The 19,017-nt window shown below is 44.2% G+C and overlaps 1 protein-coding gene across 1 annotated transcript; it reads left to right on the top strand.

Annotated features, from left to right (window-relative positions):
- Window positions 1-6,669: 6,669 nt before the first annotated feature.
- LOC124682154 (E3 ubiquitin-protein ligase hel2-like) lies at window positions 6,670-12,174 on the top strand. The gene is made up of 7 exons (XM_047216894.1): window positions 6,670-7,024; window positions 7,119-7,451; window positions 8,949-9,157; window positions 9,234-9,279; window positions 10,015-10,104; window positions 10,231-10,293; window positions 10,815-12,174. The coding sequence occupies exons 1-7, from the start codon at window positions 6,857-6,859 to the stop codon at window positions 11,877-11,879; spliced, it is 1,974 nt and encodes a 657-aa protein (XP_047072850.1). The 5' UTR covers window positions 6,670-6,856; the 3' UTR covers window positions 11,880-12,174.
- Window positions 12,175-19,017: the final 6,843 nt, after the last annotated feature.

Genomic DNA, 19,017 nt, shown 5'->3' with positions numbered 1-19,017 from the left:
GCTTATTTATATCTCTTTATGATTGCAACATGTTTTGTATCACAATTTATCTATGTGCTACTCTAGTGATGTGTTATTAAAGTAGTTTTATTCCTCCCGCATGTGTGCAAAGGTGACAGATGCGTGCACCGTGTTAGTACTTGGTTTATGCTATGATCATGATCTCTTGTAGATTGCGAAGTTAACTATTGCTATGATAATATTGATGTGATCTATTCCTCCTACATATGCATGAAGGTGACAAGTGTGCATGCTATGCTAGTACTTGGTTTAGTCTCGTTGATCTATCTTACACTAAAGGTTACTAAAATATGAGCATTATTGTGGAGCTTGTTAACTCCGGCATTGAGGGTTCGTGTAATCCTACGCAATATGTTCATCATCCAACAAAAGTGTAGAGTATGCATTTATCTATTCTGTTATGTGATCAATGTTGAGAGTGTCCACTAGTGAAAGTGTAATCCCTAGGCCTTGTTCCTAAATACTGCTGAGTTACTACCGCTTGTTTACTGTTTTATCTGCGTTACTACTGCCGCAATACCACCACCATCAACTACGCGCCAAGCACTTTTCTGGCACCGTTGCTACTGCTCATACTTATTTATACCACCTGTATTTCACTATCTCTTCGCCGAACTAGTGCACCTATTTGGTGTGTTGGGGACACAAGAGACTTCTTGCTTTGTAGTTGCAGGGTTGCATGAGAGGGATATCTTTGACCTCTTCCTCCCTGAGTTCGATAAACCTTGGGTAATCCACTTAAGGGAAACTTGCTGCTATTCTACAAACCTCTGCTCTTGGAGGCCCAACACTGTCTACAAGAATAGAAGCTCCCGTAGACATCAGCCGTCAACGTTTCAAAGGCGGCAGGGGATCGAAAATATAAAAAAACCAAATATCAGTTGGTAAAAAATCCAAGAAAAGAAAACATTTATCGTTCTGAGAGGATGACATGCGGGACCGATGAGGCAGCAGCATCCTCAACGTTTCCAAGGCGGCAGGGGATCAAAGAAAAAAAGGAAATATCCAGAAATTAATTAGGGGTTCAAAATAAATCCATCAAAGGAAAGTTTTATTGTTCATAGAGGATGACATGTGGGACCGACCTGCCAACAGCGTCCTCATCGTTTCAAAGGGGGCAGGAGATCAAAAGAAAAAGGCAAATAGCCAGAAATTAGGGGTAAAAAATAACTCCAAGAAAGGAAACTTTTATTGTTCATAGAGGATGACATGCGGGACCCATGAGCCAGCAGCTTACTTAACGTTTCAAAGGCGGCATGAGACCGAAAGAAAAAGGCAAGTGACAAAATATCAGGAGCCCAAGATAATCCAAGAAAAGAAACTTTATTTACATAGAGGATGACATGTGGGTCCCATTTTGCAGCAGCGGTCCCAACGTTTCAAATGCGGCTTGAGATCAAAAGAAAAAGAAAGTAGCCAGAAATTAGGGGGTCAAAAAAAATCCAAGAAAATAAAGTTGATGGACATAGAGGATGACATGCGGGTCCCATGAGCTAGCAGCTTACTCAACGTTTCCAAGGCGGCAGGGGATCAAAAGAAAAAGGAAATAGCCAAAAATCAGAGGGTGAAAAAAACAAAGAAAATGAACTTTTATAGTACATAGAGGATGACATGCGGGTCCCATGAGCCAGCAGGTTCCTCAACGTTTCAAACGTGGCATGAGATCGAAAGAAAAAGGCAAGTGACCAAATATCAGGAGCCAAAAATAATTCAAGAAAAGAAACTTGATTGTACATAGAGGATGACATGCGGGTCCCAATTAGCAGCAGCGGTATCACCGTCCGAGAGGCCGCACGGGATCGAAAGAAAAAGGCAAGTGACCAAATATCAGGAGCCAAAAATAATCCAAGAAAAGAAATTTTATTGTACGTAGAGGATGACATGCGGGTCCCATTTTGCAGCAGCGGTCTCAACGTTTCCAAGGCGGCACGGAACCAAAAGAAAAATGAAGTAGCCGTAAATCGGGGGTGAAAAAAATCCAAGAAGAAAGATTTCAATTGGGCCGCATCTGGACATCTGGGCCTTCGAACTATCCTGCTTGGCCTTTTGACTCGTACAATTTCAGCCCACTCCAAAACAGGAAAGTTCTGAATTTTCTAAAAAAACAGGAAAGTCCTATGCTTCGCAAAGACAAAAAAACAAGGAGATTGAACATATAAGTTTGTTTATGTAAAAATAAAGATTTAATTATCGGTTTGAAATAGCTCAGAGCGCAATACATTGTTTATTGTCTGCAAAATAATCAAGATATCATATGTTTCTTGTACGGGGAGGCTGGCATCGGGGACCCATGAGCCAACAGCGTCGTCAACGTTTTAAAGGCGGCAGGGGATGGAAAGAAAAAATAAACCAAAAATCTGTTGGTAAAAAATCCAAGAAAAGAAACATTTTCATTCTGAGAGGATGACATGCGGGACCCATGAGGCAGCGAGCATCCTCGGCGTTTATTGTTCATAGAGGTTGACATGTGGGACCCGTGAGCCGACAGCGTCCTCAACGTTTTAAAGGCCGCAGGTGATCGAAAGAAAAAATAAGCCAAAAATCGTTTGGTCAACAAAATCCAAGAAAATAAACATTTACCGTTCTGAGAGGATGACATGCGGGACCCATGAGGCGAGCAGCATCCTCAACGATTCCAAGGCGGCAGGGGAAATATCCGGAAATTAATTAGGGGTTCAAAATAAATCCATCAAAGGAAACTTTTATTGTTCATAGAGGATGACATGTGGGACCGACCCGCCAACAGCGTCCTCATCGTTTCAGAGGGGGCAGGAGATCAAAAGAAAAAGGCAAATAGCCAGAAATTAGGGGTAAAAAAAAACTCCAAGAAAGGAAACTTTTATTGTTCGTAGAGGATGACATGCGGGACCCATGAGCCAGCAGCTTACTCAACGTTTCAAAGGCGGCATGAGATCGAAAGAAAAAGGCAAGTGACAAAATATCAGGAGCCAAAGATAATCCAAGAAAAGAAACTTTATTTACATAGAGGATGACATGCGGGTCCCATTTAGCCAGCAGCGGTCTCAACGTTTCAAATGCGGCTTGAGATCAAAAGAAAAAGAAAGTTGATTGTACATAGAGGATGACATGCGGGTCCCATGAGTCAGCAGCTTACCCAACGTTTCCAAGGCGGCAGTGGATCAAAAGAAAAAGGAAATAGCCAAAAATCAGAGGGTGAAAAAAATATAAAGAAAATAAACTTTTATAGCACATAGAGGATGACATGCGGGTCCCATGAGCCAGCAGGTTCCTCAACGTTTCAAACGTGGCATGAGATCGAAAGAAAAAGGAAAGTGACCAAATATGAGGAGCCAAAAATAATTCAAGAAAAGAAAGTTTTATAGTACATAGAGGATGACATGCGGGTCCCATTTAGCAGCAGCGGTATCACCGTTTGAGAGGCGGCAGGGGATCAAAAGAAAAAAGAAATTGCCAAAAATCGGAGGGTGAAAAAAACCAAGAAAATGAACTTTTATAGTACATAGAGGATGACATGCGGGTCCCATGAGCCTGCAGGTTCCTCAACGTTTCAAACGTGGCATGAGATCGAAAGAAAAAGGCAAGTGAAAAAATATGAGGAGCCAAAAATAATTCAAGAAAAGAAAGTTTTATAGTACATAGAGGATGACATGCGGGTCCCATTTAGCAGCAGCGGTATCACCGTTTGAGAGGCGGCAGGGATCGAAAGAAAAAGGCAAGTGAAAAAATATGAGGAGCCAAAAATAATTCAAGAAAAGAAAGTTTTATAGTACATAGAGGATGACATGCGGGTCCCATTTAGCAGCAGCGGTATCACCGTTTGAGAGGCGGTAGGGGATCGAAAGAAAAAGGTAAGTGACCAAATATGAGGTGCCAAAAATAATTCAAGAAAAGAAAGTTTTATAGTACATAGAGGATGATATGCGGGTCCCAGTTAGCAGCAGCGGTATCACCGTTTGAGAGGCGGCAGGGGATCGAAAGAAAAAGGCAAGTGACCAAATTTGAGGTGCCAAAAAAAACTTCAAGAAAAGAAAGTTGATTGCACATAGAGGATGACATGCGGGTCCCATTTAGCAGCAGCGGTCTCAACGTTTCCAAGGCGGCAAGGGATCAAAAGAAAAAGGAAGTAGCCAGAAATCGGGGGTCAAAAAAATCCAAGAATAGAAAGAATTTTGGTTCATAGAGGATGACATGCGGGACCCATGATCCTGCATCGTAAACGGCTCGATCGGAGAACGTTGAACGAGATGGCGCGATCGAGAAAAAAACAATGCTAGAGAGGCTGCCATCTGGGCCCTACATCCCTGGGCGGTGCGGATTTGCGTTGACTCGGCCGGCGAACCCGAGAATTCGCGATGCACCACGTCCCGGGCCACCATACGCGACGTTTTGGCCGCTTTCGTCGGGCTAGGTGGCCTCAAAAACGAGAAAAAAAGTTTTGACATGCACCACGGAGGGACCAAAAATCGTCGGCCATGGTACACCAGCAACCACGGCGCGACTTCAACTTCGTCGGCCGTGGCAACTTTTCTTGTAGTGGGAGGGAGATCTGAAGGATTTGGAGCTCAACAATGGAGTATGAGAGAGAGAGATGTCTTGAGCTTTTGCACTAGTTTTCCGTACCCCTTCAAGCTGGAAGAAGGGGCTTATATAGGTGTCCCAGAAAATTAGCCGTTTCTAGCCATTTTTTCACTTCAGACTCGAGCCACCCGGTAGTACCGAGCCACGTACCGGACTGCTCGATAGCAGCACCCGGTGGACCGGGCTGGCTGCCGGGTTCCCTTTGCTTCGGCTTCTTCTGTCAGTCCGGTAGCAGCACCCGGTGTACCGGGCTGGCTACCGACATTTCCGATAGCAGCACCCGGTGTAGCGGGCTGGCTGCCGGAACCTCCTGGCTTCGGCTTCTCCTCTCAGTCTGGTAGCAGCACCCAATGTACCGGGATGGCTACCGAACTTTCCGGTAGCAGCACCCGGTGTACCGGGCTAACTACCGACTTTTCCTGGAGCTTCAAAATGACTTCGTCTTCTCGGCACTTCTTCCTCTCAGCATTTTCGATGTGCATATTATGTGTATATGTGGCTTTGGCAAGCACTTCTTTAGAGGCAAACGGTCAACACACCATCATAAGTTGAGAGCAACAATTGGGGGGTCTCTCTTCACCTCACATCCTTGTGTCCGACTACAAGACCTTTCTTGCCGCCTTGTATTCCCATATGTGAACTAAAACCTGTGTACATACTTATAGATACTATTATTTCACACAATAGCACCGGTGTCATTGTTAACCAAAATAATGGTTAAGGGTAAAATACCCTTACAAAGAGAGAAAGAGCCGCTCAGGCGAAGGCAACAGAAGAACGTGGCGACAAGACTGGAAAATGGCCACAATGGACTCAGGACGAGTAGATTATAGTTGTAGTGATGTTGTGTATCTGAAGTTTGACTGCTCTGGCCTGGATGGAACTCACCCTCGCCTTCGTGGGAATTGACCTCCTTCGCCACAGGAAGCATTAAGGCCATGGGGTGAGTTCCCCTGCGCTCACACGCTTCTAGCCAGTCCACCCACTGAGAGGTCCGCTCCATCGGCTTCAACCGCCAGAATATTTGGGTACTGGAGCTTCTCCACAAAGCATGCACACCCACAATGTATGCTTCAGGATTAAGCCCGAAATTCACGGTCAACCACTCATTCAACTGATAAACCCGCTATGTTTTTAGGTTTGATAAATGTAACTCCTCGTACTGAAATTCGCTCAGATCAGCTCCCATCGGAGTTGTTCAGACTGTGCCATTACCGAAGTAAACAATAAATTTTACTCTATCAGACATATATGCTCACATATACAAAATACAGACTCGTCAAAAAAGAGCACCTACCCTCGTAAATAAATGAAAATACCAATGACGACCAACTACATAAATATTTTCTACCGGTACCTATATCAGTAACTAATCCGGCAAGCTAACAAACGCAACATGCATGATTATACCATCTAATATCAGGGATTATGATTTACCCTTGAAGGTGCGAAACAACTCCATTAGCAGCCCAGCTCCTCCACCACACATCAGCACCACCACCACCTCAAATAGCAGCAACAACATCACCACCACCTCCAACAACACCTTCACCAAAACACCCCAAAACTAACTCATCTATAGATCAGGTGATTCTATAGCATTTGATGGAGAAATAGCAGCAAAACGTTGGACAAATCGATGTTAAATGACATAAAATAGAGGTAGAGCTAAGAGCAAAAAATGAGAGATATGAGATGAGCAGAGCTGGAGGAGGAGGAAGAGAGGAGGCGAGAGCGCGTCGGCAGCGTCGCGGCCGAGCCTTTTCTATGCGGCCCGCACTACTCGGGGTCGAGAACCCCAACACACGCGCCTAGGGATTCCTCGCCCTGACACGCCTGCCGACATGCCACTTGAATTCCCTGACCCCGACTTGTCTGACAGCGTGCAGCAAACTGGGGCCATGCCAGATTCCAACGAATCTCAGGTTCCTCCACCCCGATATTTAAATTCGGGATTCTCGACCTGACAATGTATTATTCCTAGAATATCCCTAAACTGAGTACTGTATTATTTCTGAAATAAGAAAAAAAAAGTATTACTATTTTTGTTGAAAAATCGCCCAGTACTGGGCTGCCCACCAACTCCAGCATTGTCGCGTTCCCTGAAAAACAAACATCGTTGCGTCGTGCGGATCCCTCTTCCGGTCCTCCCTCCTCCATTCCCTTCTTTTCTCGAACCTTCTAGTAGATTCTTCCCCCCGCTCCAACCTCCTCCTACTGCTCTGCCTTCCCGCCGCCGCCGCCGCCGCCGCCTCCCTCTGACGAGGAGCCCAAGATGGACGACGCCTGCGCCGTCTGCGCGGAGCCGCTCCAGTGGGTGGCCTACGGCGTCTGCGGCCACCGCGAGGTCTGCCCCGCCTGCGTCGCCCGCCTCCGCTTCGTCCTCCGCGACCACCGCTGCTGTATCTGCATGACCCACTGCCCCGCCGTCTTCGCCACCAAGGTCAGCACCTAGGGTTTCCCCACCCCCTTTCGCCGCGCGTTCCTAAAATTTCAGAAATTGCGCCCTCATGGCTCTACGGTTTCTCGCTGGCTAGGCGCTGGGGGACCGCACGAAGCTCATCGGCGATTTCTCGGCGCTCCCGGCCGTGGCCGGCGAGGGGAAGGCCGGGGAGTACTGGTACCACGAGGCCACGCAGGTCTGGTTCGACGACGTCGACCAATACAGGACCGTGCGCGCGCTGTGCCAGTTTTCTTGCACTGTGTGCAAGGACAGCGCCGGCACCGGCACCGGCAGCGGGAAGAAGGGCGGCGGCAAGGCGTCCAAGGCCAAACATAAGAAGAAGATCGGGAGCATCGAGCAGCTCAAAGTGCATCTGTTCGACCACCATCATCTTTACATGTGCGACCTCTGCTTGGATGGGAGGAAGGTGATGCTATTCATGGCCTCTACTTCTCCTTGTTTACTGCTTTAATCCTATATTCTCTAATATCGAGTGCTGTTCAACTATGCTAATTTTGGTGTTAGCAGTTGATGATAGCCTAAGGTGGACGCTGTTGACAGTTTTGTGCAACTTTAGGCAGATAAATTGCCGCAGTTGTGTTCATTTCATCCTTTAAATTTAGAGATGCATGTTTGCAACCTACCCTGTAACCTTTTCTAGTTCAAACAAATGAACTAGTTTTCTAAAAAAGATGTGATTTTTGAAAATCTACTTCATTTGATCTACTAAAGAGGGTACCCTAAAGGTTACCCATTTGCATCCTTACTTAAATTAAGTTGCCTAGTGCTCAATACCGATTACTAATCCATACAAGACATGAATTTATTTTTTGTAAGCAATTGAAACTGCATTTCTTAGGTCAGTTGTTGCATGGTGCTATTTTTTTTTACCATGGAAACCGTAGGGAAGGCCCATATGGCTTATTTTTCAGTTAATTAGACAAAAAAGTACAGAAGTCAGAGTCTCTAGAGAATTGACCCCTGAAGCTCTTTTTGGCCCTTTCAAACATATCATCAGAACCATTCCTCGACCACTGTATGCCAACCATCTGCCAACACTTCTCTGCAAACTTTGCAATTGAAGAACAGGTGATCTTTGAGAAGAAGCGACTGAAGTTGCATGGTGCTATTAGTACCAGTCACAAACTAGTAGTGTTTTGCCATAGATTGTGTTTTGTTGTCATTTACGTCTAGCAAACAACAGCTGTTTGGCCTGTCAAAAAAAAACTACTATTTGGTATATTTTGAGATTATTATTTTCTGGTAATACTCTACGCATCAGATTGAGACATAACATCCCTTATGTTTATCCAGCGATGGATGATATATCATAATACCTCCGTTCTGAAATGTAAGCCTTTTTAGAAAGCTTCTTCTCTAAAAAGGCTTAAGTTTCGGAACAGAGGTAATATATTTCAGTCTCATTGAGACCATAGCAAACATTCATGTAGTCCTAATAGACCAAATATCGAACCTTCTCGAAATTCTGTCACTTCTTTTTTCCATTCCAGTATTCAAGTTTATTACATCAGATGCTAACAGACAGTAGATTAAATTGTTCACATTTATGATTTTGAAATTCATGTGCATGAATGGACATATACATGACAGCAGTTGACATTTACATGGTTAACTGAGTCAGGAGAACACTAAGATATATAGTTGGACCGTACTTTTTTAACCTGATAATGATTTAATATTTGGCATGCTGCCGATTACTTATGTATGCCATTCTGGCTATGCAATTTTTGCATCTTCTCCATATTTATTTTATTTTTTACCCACATGGCAAAAAAGTATTCGAATGTACATCCTGATTACCATGATTGCACACTTAACTTGTATCCTTTGTAATGATTTTTCTGTGTTATCCACAATTCTTGTTTTATATAATGAACTCCTGAAGTGTTATTATCTTGAGCAGGTATTTAGTTGTGACCAGAAACTTTATACAAAGCCTCAGTTAAATAAGCACATAAAAAATGGTGATTCGGAGGTGGATGGCTCAAAGGTTGAGCGCCGCGGTTTTGTAGGGCATCCAATGTGCGGGTTTTGTAAAATTCCATTTTATGGAAAGGAGGAACTGTATTCGCATGTGACAAGAGAACATTTTTCTTGTCACATATGTCAGAGGTGCTCTACTACTGTTATTTTATTAGGTTGGGCATAAGTGCCAAGTTATGCTATCACTGACATTGTGGTTCTGTAGGCAGCAGCGCGGGCAGGAATATTTCATGACATATGATGAGTTAGAGGTATGTCATATCAAGTTGGCATACTCGTAGTAATGAGAACATCATCTTAGATGTAGGCAGAAGAACCAACATAAATTTCATGTAAACAGTGTATCTAGCAGCAATTTTCTTCTAGAAAGATATTGGTCAGGGTGTAAAATATTGTGTAAATAAGATTTAAATTATCCTTGTCTAAGAAAGGTAAATATTTCAGTAAAATTAGGATACTTATCTATTTTCACGAGTTTATATTTATTAGGTGTACCTTATGTTTGGAACATCAATCTAAATATTGTGTGTTCAAGAGGTGCTAGGCGCTAGCCAGGAGGCAGACTAGCCCTAGTCGCTGATTAGGTGGCCAGGCATCTGCCCAGGCGAGGTGTGGCCTAGCACCTCGACGCTTCCTAGGTAGACTAGGTCTAGGTGTTGTCTTTTGGAACACTGTAAAGAGTATGTTGTTCTATTTGATATTGCATCACTTTCTGAGATGGAGTTCATGTCTGTAGTAGTTAAGCTAGTCCATAACATATCTGCTATGTATTCATACGTGTAGCTGTGCTTGCTAGGCCTTTTAATGTCGATATAAATCTCCATTTTGGGTGCCTATCCATGGCATCTTCACTGTAGATTTTTACTGCATATCATCAAATCTGATGGAATCGAGTTTAGTGTCAGACTCATTTTAAATTTGAATAAGAAGTCACACTTGTATTGAAGGACATGCTATAGTCTAACATTGTGCATGGGCATATTCAGATGCATTTTCGGAGTGACCATTTCTTCTGTGAGGACAGAGAATGCTTGGAGAAGAAGTTCATTGTCTTCCAAAGTGAAGCAGAGCTCAAGGCAAGTGAAAACACAATTTACATATGGTTGAATCATCTTCGCTGGACATGTCACCAGATTAGGTTTCTGCAGTTGGTTATGTTTTGATGATATTACATCTTTTTGTCATTCGATCCAATTATACAGAGGCACAATGCAGTGGAGCATAGGGAGCGCAAGTCTCATGCAAAGAGAACTGCTACTTTCAAGGTGAACTTCTGACTATTGGCCCACTTGCATATACATATTGATGAAACAAATGACTCTAGTTTGATTTAACTTACATTCCCCATCATTGGTGCCAACTTTCATGCACCAACCAGTAGAACCAAAAGTTCAAACTTATGGAAGGTGGGCAATCCATATATACTTAAATATCCCCTCTCACGTGTGATTCGAGGAGGCCTACACGTGGACAGAAAGAGGGCAAGAGCAATATTTGCATGAAACTTAATATGGTATCAGGGCAACAGTCTTCGGTTCAAATCTCCATTTCCGCTTAGATAAAAAAATTCTCCTCCCTCTTTCTGTTACGTGTAGGCCTCATCGAGTCACACGTGAGAGGGGGTGTTCAAGTATATGTGGATTGCCCACCTTCTCTCCATAAGTTCGGACTTTTGGTTCTCTTGGTTGGTGCATGAAACTTAGCATGGTATCAGAGTAGAAGTATTAGGTTCAAGTCTCGGCTTTCACAATTTTTTTGCTATTGCCTTCTTTCTGTCCATGTGTAGGCCTCATCGAGTCACAATTGCCAGATACTGGGCCGTGGCTCGGGAAATCAGGTTGCTTCTGTTGCAGCTCCGGTGCGAGCTAGTTCTGGGCAAGCATCACAATCAGGCCAAAGCTGTGGGACGAACCGCGTGTTGCAGCAATCATATTCTTCTCTCCTCTCCCACCAGGAGGTCCATGGCGCAAGAATAGGCTCTGGTTTACAAGAAGTTTCACCCCCTCCCATATCAGAGCAATCAAGGTATACACCGGCTCTTAGCTGGAGTTCACAGACCGCTGCAAGTATAAGGGATGAGGAATTCCCTCCTTTATCAGGCACTAGTAACAGGAGCCCTGCTTTAACACAGCAGGGGGTACGAAAGGTAGCCGAGAACACTCATCCATCTGGGCTCCGACAGCAAAGTAAGGGAATTGTGAATATACACCATTCTGTTCAGATTCAGTCCCCTGAAAATACTGATTCAACCCCTTCTGGCTCAAGACACTCCCCAAGTTGTCCTACGCTCAACCCAAGTCCCAACATTAGTGGATCATTGAGTTTGACTTCTGCTGAAAATGAAAGGCGTGCAGCGAATAATTTCTTGGTTGAAAAAGTGCAGACTGCGTTAGGCATGGACCGGGATAGGTATGCGATTTTTAAAGTGATCTCAGGGGAGTACCGTCAAGGGGTTATCAGTGCTTCGAGCTATCTTCTATATGTCGAGCAATTTGGTCTCTCGCACCTTGTTCTTGAAATGGCAAGGTTACTGCCTGGCCCTCAAAAGCAAAAGGAACTTGTTGATGCCTACTACGCCAGTTTGCGTCTTAGGAGCCTTCAAGGAAATGGTGGTGGTGGAACTGTTAGCTCTCGGAAAAATAAGGGGAAGGGGAAACTTCCTGATGCCGCAGAAACTACTGGTGCTGCACGGGTTTCATTAGAAGATCAGATCCTGAGAGCTGCCAACAAGCTTCAGTTACAGGGAGGAGACTCTGGAGTGCTGCTAAAAGAAGGGTGTGGAGCAACCATGAAGGGTTCTCGGCAAAGCCACGGGGGGCAGAGACTTTCTTTGAGCAAAACGAAGAAGTAAATTGTGTTTTGCAGGACTAGCTATCACCTGAGCTGCTTAAAACGTTAGCACACTTTTTTTTTGCGTTATGTGTCTGGTTAGTTAAGTTAAACTTAACAAGGAGATGAGGTGCCTTGTAGCTCTCTGTGTCCGAACTTTATGGTCGAGTTTGCGTGAGTGCATCGTGAACGTGAAGAAGGAGATGAGGTGCCTTGTAGATCAATGTCTTTGTGTCATAATTGCTGTTGAAGTGTATTCAAGTTGCTTGTGGCAGGATTGGTATTTTGAAGATTATGGATTTTTGTAGTGCATTGAATCCATCTGTAACTACCTATTCATTATCTTCGAGGATACCCACATCACCCCATCAGTATGTTATTTTGCAGTAACTAGGTGTAACAAACAAGTAATTGGCCAAAAAGATGTGTCGTTGCCCAGCCAAATGTAGCCTGGCAGCGCAGCCACTAGAATGAAAGAAGGTACGAAGAACATACAATCAAATGAACAGCAAAGAGAAAATGCACCATCGATGAGGGAGATGTCTTTAACTCAAAATCTCAAATGCCTGGTGACTTTGTTCCCGGCCTCAGTGCGCTCAACCGGCCTATCAATCACATCCCCAAGGGCCAAGGCCAAGGCGCTTCGGGGTCTCATTCGTGGAGCAGTATCATGTGTGTCCAGGGTGTATTCTCAAAAAAAAAAAAAAAAAAAAAAGCACAGCGATAACCGATTTTGGTGCCAGAGCTTCACCGAGCCCTTTATATTGGGAAGTTGGATGTAGAATTGTTGATTGGATTATATAAAATTACAGATGTATTTTAAAATTTTCCAACAGTAAAGTGCTCTATGTAAGGGTGGCACGGTGGCACCATATTGAAGACTATATCTGCATCCAAAATGACATCTACCTAGGACAGAGAGATTGTGTGGCATAGGCAGCGTAAAATCTGCACTCATGGAAACTAACTTTTCTTTATCTAGCCAAGCTTGCTACCACATCCATATTACTTGTTTGATTCACATATATATACTTCTCACAGCCTCACATATAGGTGGCGCCCTGTACTTCATTTCAACATGAAAAAATGCATGAACGTCCAACAGCTCTTTTGCCGACCTCCTTCCTATCCCTATGTACAATTGCACAAACTTGTTTACTCTAATGCAGCTAGTTCTACCTACATAACACATAGCTTCACCTTTGGTGATAGTTTTCGACCGAGACACGGTCTAGTATGCAGCGCAACGCGCTCAGAGCAGGGTTTTGATCTGCAATATATGCGTGCATAATCATCTTCATTTCCCTGTATAGCTGTCTCCACAATTAATTCCTCCAGCACGGGGGCATTTTGCACAATATGTAGAAGAAATTCAAGTTGCCGCCCTGCCCCTTTATATCCTGTCATATGCATACTCTTCAGATAAGTATATTCACACTGCTCACGATGCTGCTTGCCCAAAGTGTCCTTATTCATGAAACAAAGTTGAACACCGGCAGCAAATTGCAAGATTAAAACATGGTAGTATATATGATTAGCACAGTATATGGATACACATGTTTGAAGGGGACACCCTTCGAATTTTCGCGTCAACTCAATTGCCCTTCACATACAAATTATACATCCATCCCCGGAATTAACAAGATGTAAAGAATAGGCTACCACAAACGGAAATAAGTATAATGGCTAAAAGAAAATCGAAGAATGGCATATAAGAATCAAGCAGATTACTTACATTGATCTCTAATTTCTCAACGAATGGAGCTGCGCTCATAATGGGAACTAGTACATGAGGAAGCTTGTCAATATCTTCAGGAAAAAATACCAACTAACAACTGTAAGCCCCTAAGATGGGCAAACTTGCCTGTGTTACTCAACATTGATTGTGTCTACAAGACAAAAAAAAAAACAGCTCTGTTAGTTTTGAACTTGTGATATTCACCATAAATTTGATTGTAATTTGAATGCTATTCCAGGAGCAAACCTCAAGTCGTGGGAAAATAATCTGTAAAGTCAGATTTTGGATGCCCGGAATACCATTCAGAAGTGCACTGACAACAACTTGAAAAGTTCCCCTGAAGAACTGTATATGCGCATTCTCTAGCTTCGAGTGTTGATTTATAACAATAGGGACAAAGTCTCCACGATGTACATGTTAGGGCAATATGCTTGATGTATTACCAGGGGCCAAAGGCCACAATATATAGTACATGTATAGGTGCACATATGCAGAAAGCCCCCTAACATATGGGGAAACTACAATATATAGATATATACATCTAACACCCCCCCCTCAAACTCATGGTGGATCTACAACACTGAGTTTGGAGAGTAAGAAATCATGCTGCGCTCGAGTCTGTGCCTTCGTAAAGAAATCCGCCAACTGCAAATCTGAAGGCACATAATGAACCGCAACAACATCATCCTGTACCTGTGCACGCGTGTAAAAAGCATCAACACCAATATGCTTGGTCAGCTCATGCTTGACCGGATCACGGGCAATACTGATAGCACCTGTACTGTCAGACAAAAGTGGAGTGGGTGTCGTAACAGAGATCCCAAAATCTGCAAGCAACCACCGTAACCAAGTCACCTCAGCAATCAACAAAGCCATAGCCCGCAACTCAGCCTCAACACTCGAACGAGAAACTGCGACCTGTTTCTTCGTCTTCCAAGCAACAAGCGAACCACCAAGAAACACACAGTAAGCAGAAAGCGAACGACGATCCGTAGGATCACTCGCCCACGTAGCATCCGAATAGCACTGGGAGCTGGAGAGAGCTGGAACGGGGAAAGAAAAGGCGACGAGTGATCGTGCCACGAAGATAACGAAGAACACGGAGGAGATGACTATAGTGAACAGTGGTAGGAGATGAGACAAACTGACTCAGAATATGAATAGGATAAGAATATCAGGACGAGTGACAGCAAGATAAACAAGACTCCCAACAAGATGACGATAACGGGTGGGATCAGGAAGAGGATCACCATCAGTAGGACGAAGTTTAACATTAAGCTCCATAGGAGTATCAACAGTGGCGGCTCCAGGAATTGGAGCCTGGGTATTCATTGTAAATTTTTTTTTCTAAATGCAATACGTAAACTATAACAATTGATAGCAGTAGCATACCACCGTGTATCATAGGACTGTTGTATATGATAACAAAAAATTCAATCAAGTAACAATAAGAGAAAGCCATGACACCTTAATTCCATACGAAGTACCAATACATACAATAAAAATTCAGCATTGAGGCATTACCTCTTGCTTGAAGAATTGATCAAATTACAAAATAACTTTGTGATCGCCTTGTTGGAAAAGATTGATGATATCCTCGTCTGTAACTTGATTGAAGAACTCTCTCTCAATAAATGTAACCATACAATTGTTCAAGTACTCATCACCCATCTTGTTCCTTTGCTTATTCTTCACATAGTTCATTGAGGAGAAAACCCTTTCAACACTAGCAGTAGCTACTGGGAGAAGCAACACCAACTTAAGAAGCTTGTAAACAATATAATGCTGCTCATGGAAGTTTGCCTCGACAATCTTAACTGAAAGTTCATTCAGATTCTTCAAGCTTTTAAACCTTTCATCTCTGCGCACATGACTAATATACATGTCCAATTGCCATGGAAGTCTTGCTAGTTCATCACTTGTGAAATCATTAGCATAAAACTCTGTAGCAAGCCTAACCAACTTCTTTTGATCATAAGTAGCAAATGAATGAAGTGGACTGAATGCTGCCATGCAAGAAAGTAGATCCGTGTTTACCTCATCAAATCTGTCATTCAACTCCGAAAGTTGCCTATCAATGACACCCACATACATATCAACATGGAAACGATGGAAATTGATTGCTTTATTATAGAAACCCCTTCTAGGTCGCCCAACGGGATAGTAAGGACCATCCATATCAACAACTTTGATCTTATGCTTTGTACAGAAAGATGTTACCTTCAAAAGAAAATCATCCCATCCAGGATCAGACCTCAAGCCCTCCAAGTGGTACTTTGTAAGATCAACAAGCTCAATAGCATTAACAATATCTTGGTCTTTCCTTTGCAAAGCTCTGCTCAATTCATCTGTGTATCCAAATATTTCTTGCATCAAGTGTGCCATGAAAACAAACTCAAATGACCGAAATGATGTCAACACGGTTAGAGCTGCTACAGCTTCTGCCCCGTGGTACTCTTTTCCAATCTTGATGAGAACACGTCGTATTGCACCATACATAGAGATGACATTGTTCACGGTTCTGAAGTGAGATCCCCAACATGTATCACATGGTCTTGCCAAACCCATCTCCTGATTCTGTCCACTTCCTGTTTCCACTTCTTCCAATTCCAATGCATCAATCAGCTCCTCAGCCTGAGCTATTCGAAGCATTCTCATCTTTTTACAAGACATGCCAAGAGCATTTAACAAATAAGCAAGCTGCTGAAAGAACCAAGTACAATCACCACTCTCCATAGCAACAACAACAAGAGTTAATTGTAGTTGATGGGAAAAACAATGAACATATTAGGCAGAAGGAGACTCATCCATAATCAATTTTTTCAGACCATTAGCATTACCTTTCATGTTACTAGCTCCATCATATCCTTGCCCACGGACCATTGCAAATGTTAAATTGTACTTCATAAGCATTTGCGCAATTGCAGCTTTAAGTGTCAAAGAGGCGGTATCTTCGACATGAGCAAGACCAAGAAATCTAACAACTGCCCTTCCTTTCTTATCAACATAACGCAAACAAACAGCCAACTGCTCATTCTGATACACATCACTAGACTCATCTGCAAGTATTGCAAAATGACCACCATCAAGTTCTTCAATGACTAGTTTAGTAGTCAATTGTGCACAACATTTTATCAGCTCATGTTGTATATCATGGTGAATCATCCTACAATTTCGTGGAGCATTGTTGAGAACCACCCTGTTAACCTCTTCAAAATTTCCTGCTAGCCAATTTAAAAGCTCAAGGAAATTTCCTTTATTTAGTGAGTCTTCACTTTCATCATGTCCTCTAAATGCCAAGCCTTGGCGCAATAGAAACCTCAAACACTTCAGTGTCCATGTCAATCGGAGCTTATACAAAGCCTTGTATTCTGAGGTGTTTGAAGCAAGACACTCTTGAATTGATGCTTTTGGTGTAGTGAACATATTATATTTCTCTTGACTTTCAACATGAGCACTACTAACATCACCTTCATGTCTCTTCAATCTGGACTTCATGTTCCAATTTCTAAACCCATTCTTCACAAATGAATCTCCACCGGGACATTTTGTTCTATCCTTGAACAAATAGCAAACAAAGCAGAAAGCTGCATCTTTTTCAACACTATACTCAATCCATGGAAATTCTTTAAACCAAGCACGGCAAAAACGACGCTCTCTTCCACTTTTATTTGTAATCAAAAACTTATGATTCTTCGGTTGACATGGCCCCATCTCAATGTATCTCCTTCTTACTCTATCTTGGTCATTGACGGCATACCTCTTGATGGGAATCCGCATCCCAGGATCATGTTTGAGTGCCCCCAAATCTGCCTGCATTTCTTCTTGTTCATCCTCCTCATTAATTTCTTCATCATCTTCTACAATTGGGGCTGATGCTGCACCTCTTCTCTCCGGTTCATCTTAAGACTAGGAACATGAGAAACATCAGGAATAGAGAAAGAGGTAGTAGAAAGGGTGCCTCGACTGGAAACAGGGAGAGAGGTACCATCAGCCGTGATAACACGAACAAGCGAAACAAGAGAGCGAAGAGAAGAAAGAATAGAAGACGCAGAGGTCATATGAAAAGAAGCTCCAGAATCCAGATACCACGGGGATGACGTACCTGACTGTGTGGAAGGTGGTGGTCGCGCGGTGCCAGAAGAGCCAGGCACAGAACCAGCAGTACCCGTCGAGGAAGAGCCCGTACCGGCGAGCGGACCACGAAGACCACGGATAATGTCCCGATCGAGATAGCGCAACAGCAGAAGATCCCGAAGAACCAGCCGACGACGAGTAAGATGCGGCGGGCGTAAGCTAGGATCCCTCCGCCGGCCAAGTAGAGATAGTGTGGCCAGGCCCGCCACGGTAGGTGCAAGGAGGTGATGTCGAACCACGAGGCTGCCGGGGCTGACGCTGACCCTGGAATGGAGGAGTAGGAAGTATCGGCTGTGCCGGAGGCCGCAACGAAGCCGGCGGCATAGGAGGTCCACGAGCAGACGGCACAGAAGGGCTACGAGCAGCAAGAAAAGAGGGAACCTCAAGAAGACCAGCACCACGAAGACGAGTCTCCTCAGCACGAAGCTCAGCAAGGACCTCAGAGAGCGGAACACGACCACAGGCAAGCAGCTGGGCCCGGCGCGGCTCAAACTCCTTACGGAGCCGCGACAAGAACTCAAAAACGCGCTGAAACTCCAGATCCACGCGCACAGTCAGACCAGCAGGGACAGGTGGCACACACAGCTGTACGGAGAGAATCAAGCTGACGCCAAATAGCAGCACTCTGAGTGTAGAACTCATCAATAGTAGAATCACCCTGCTGAAGGGCATGCTCCTGACGGACCACAGACAGGTAAAGAGCATCACCAGACGGCTGATAGCGCTGACGAAGAAAAGCCAACTGAGCAGCAGCGGTGGGAAGATCCATAAACTCAGCGGCATACTGAGGCAGAACACTGGAGGTGAGAACAGCAGCAGCACGAGCATCCTCATCAATCCACTGAGTGTACGCAGTCAGATCCTGCCGGTAAGTCGCAACGGCAGTAGAGTGGTCCTGGACCTTCCGGTCATAATCAGCCAGAGCAGTGTCATCAACACTCTTGGCTGCATCCTTATCCGCCTGAGTAGCATCAAGGGCAAGGGCAACAGGTGGCGGTGCAACATGCACCGTAGGAGCAACAGGGCGCGGCGGACAGGAGACCTCGCCAGAAAGCACACCCCAAAGACGAAGACCACGCATGTGGACGCGCATAAAGGCAGCGAAATTAGGGTAATTCGCGCCATCGAAGATCACCGGGCAGCGAGGGATCGCAACATAGCCCGAGGAAGACATTTTTTTTCTCTTTTTTTTTACCTCAGCTGAAAATCAACAGCACGACCACGCTTGGGCCGATCGGCCAGGGGGCAGGGGAGATCGGCCGGGCGGAATCGGCCAACCAGAATC

The sequence above is a fragment of the Lolium rigidum genome, unplaced genomic scaffold, assembly GCF_022539505.1.
Source record: "Lolium rigidum isolate FL_2022 unplaced genomic scaffold, APGP_CSIRO_Lrig_0.1 contig_69395_1, whole genome shotgun sequence".
In the NCBI taxonomy this organism is placed as follows: domain Eukaryota; kingdom Viridiplantae; phylum Streptophyta; class Magnoliopsida; order Poales; family Poaceae; genus Lolium; species Lolium rigidum.
Note: the sequence above shows the minus strand (reverse complement) of the source record. Positions and strands in the feature narration are given on the sequence as shown.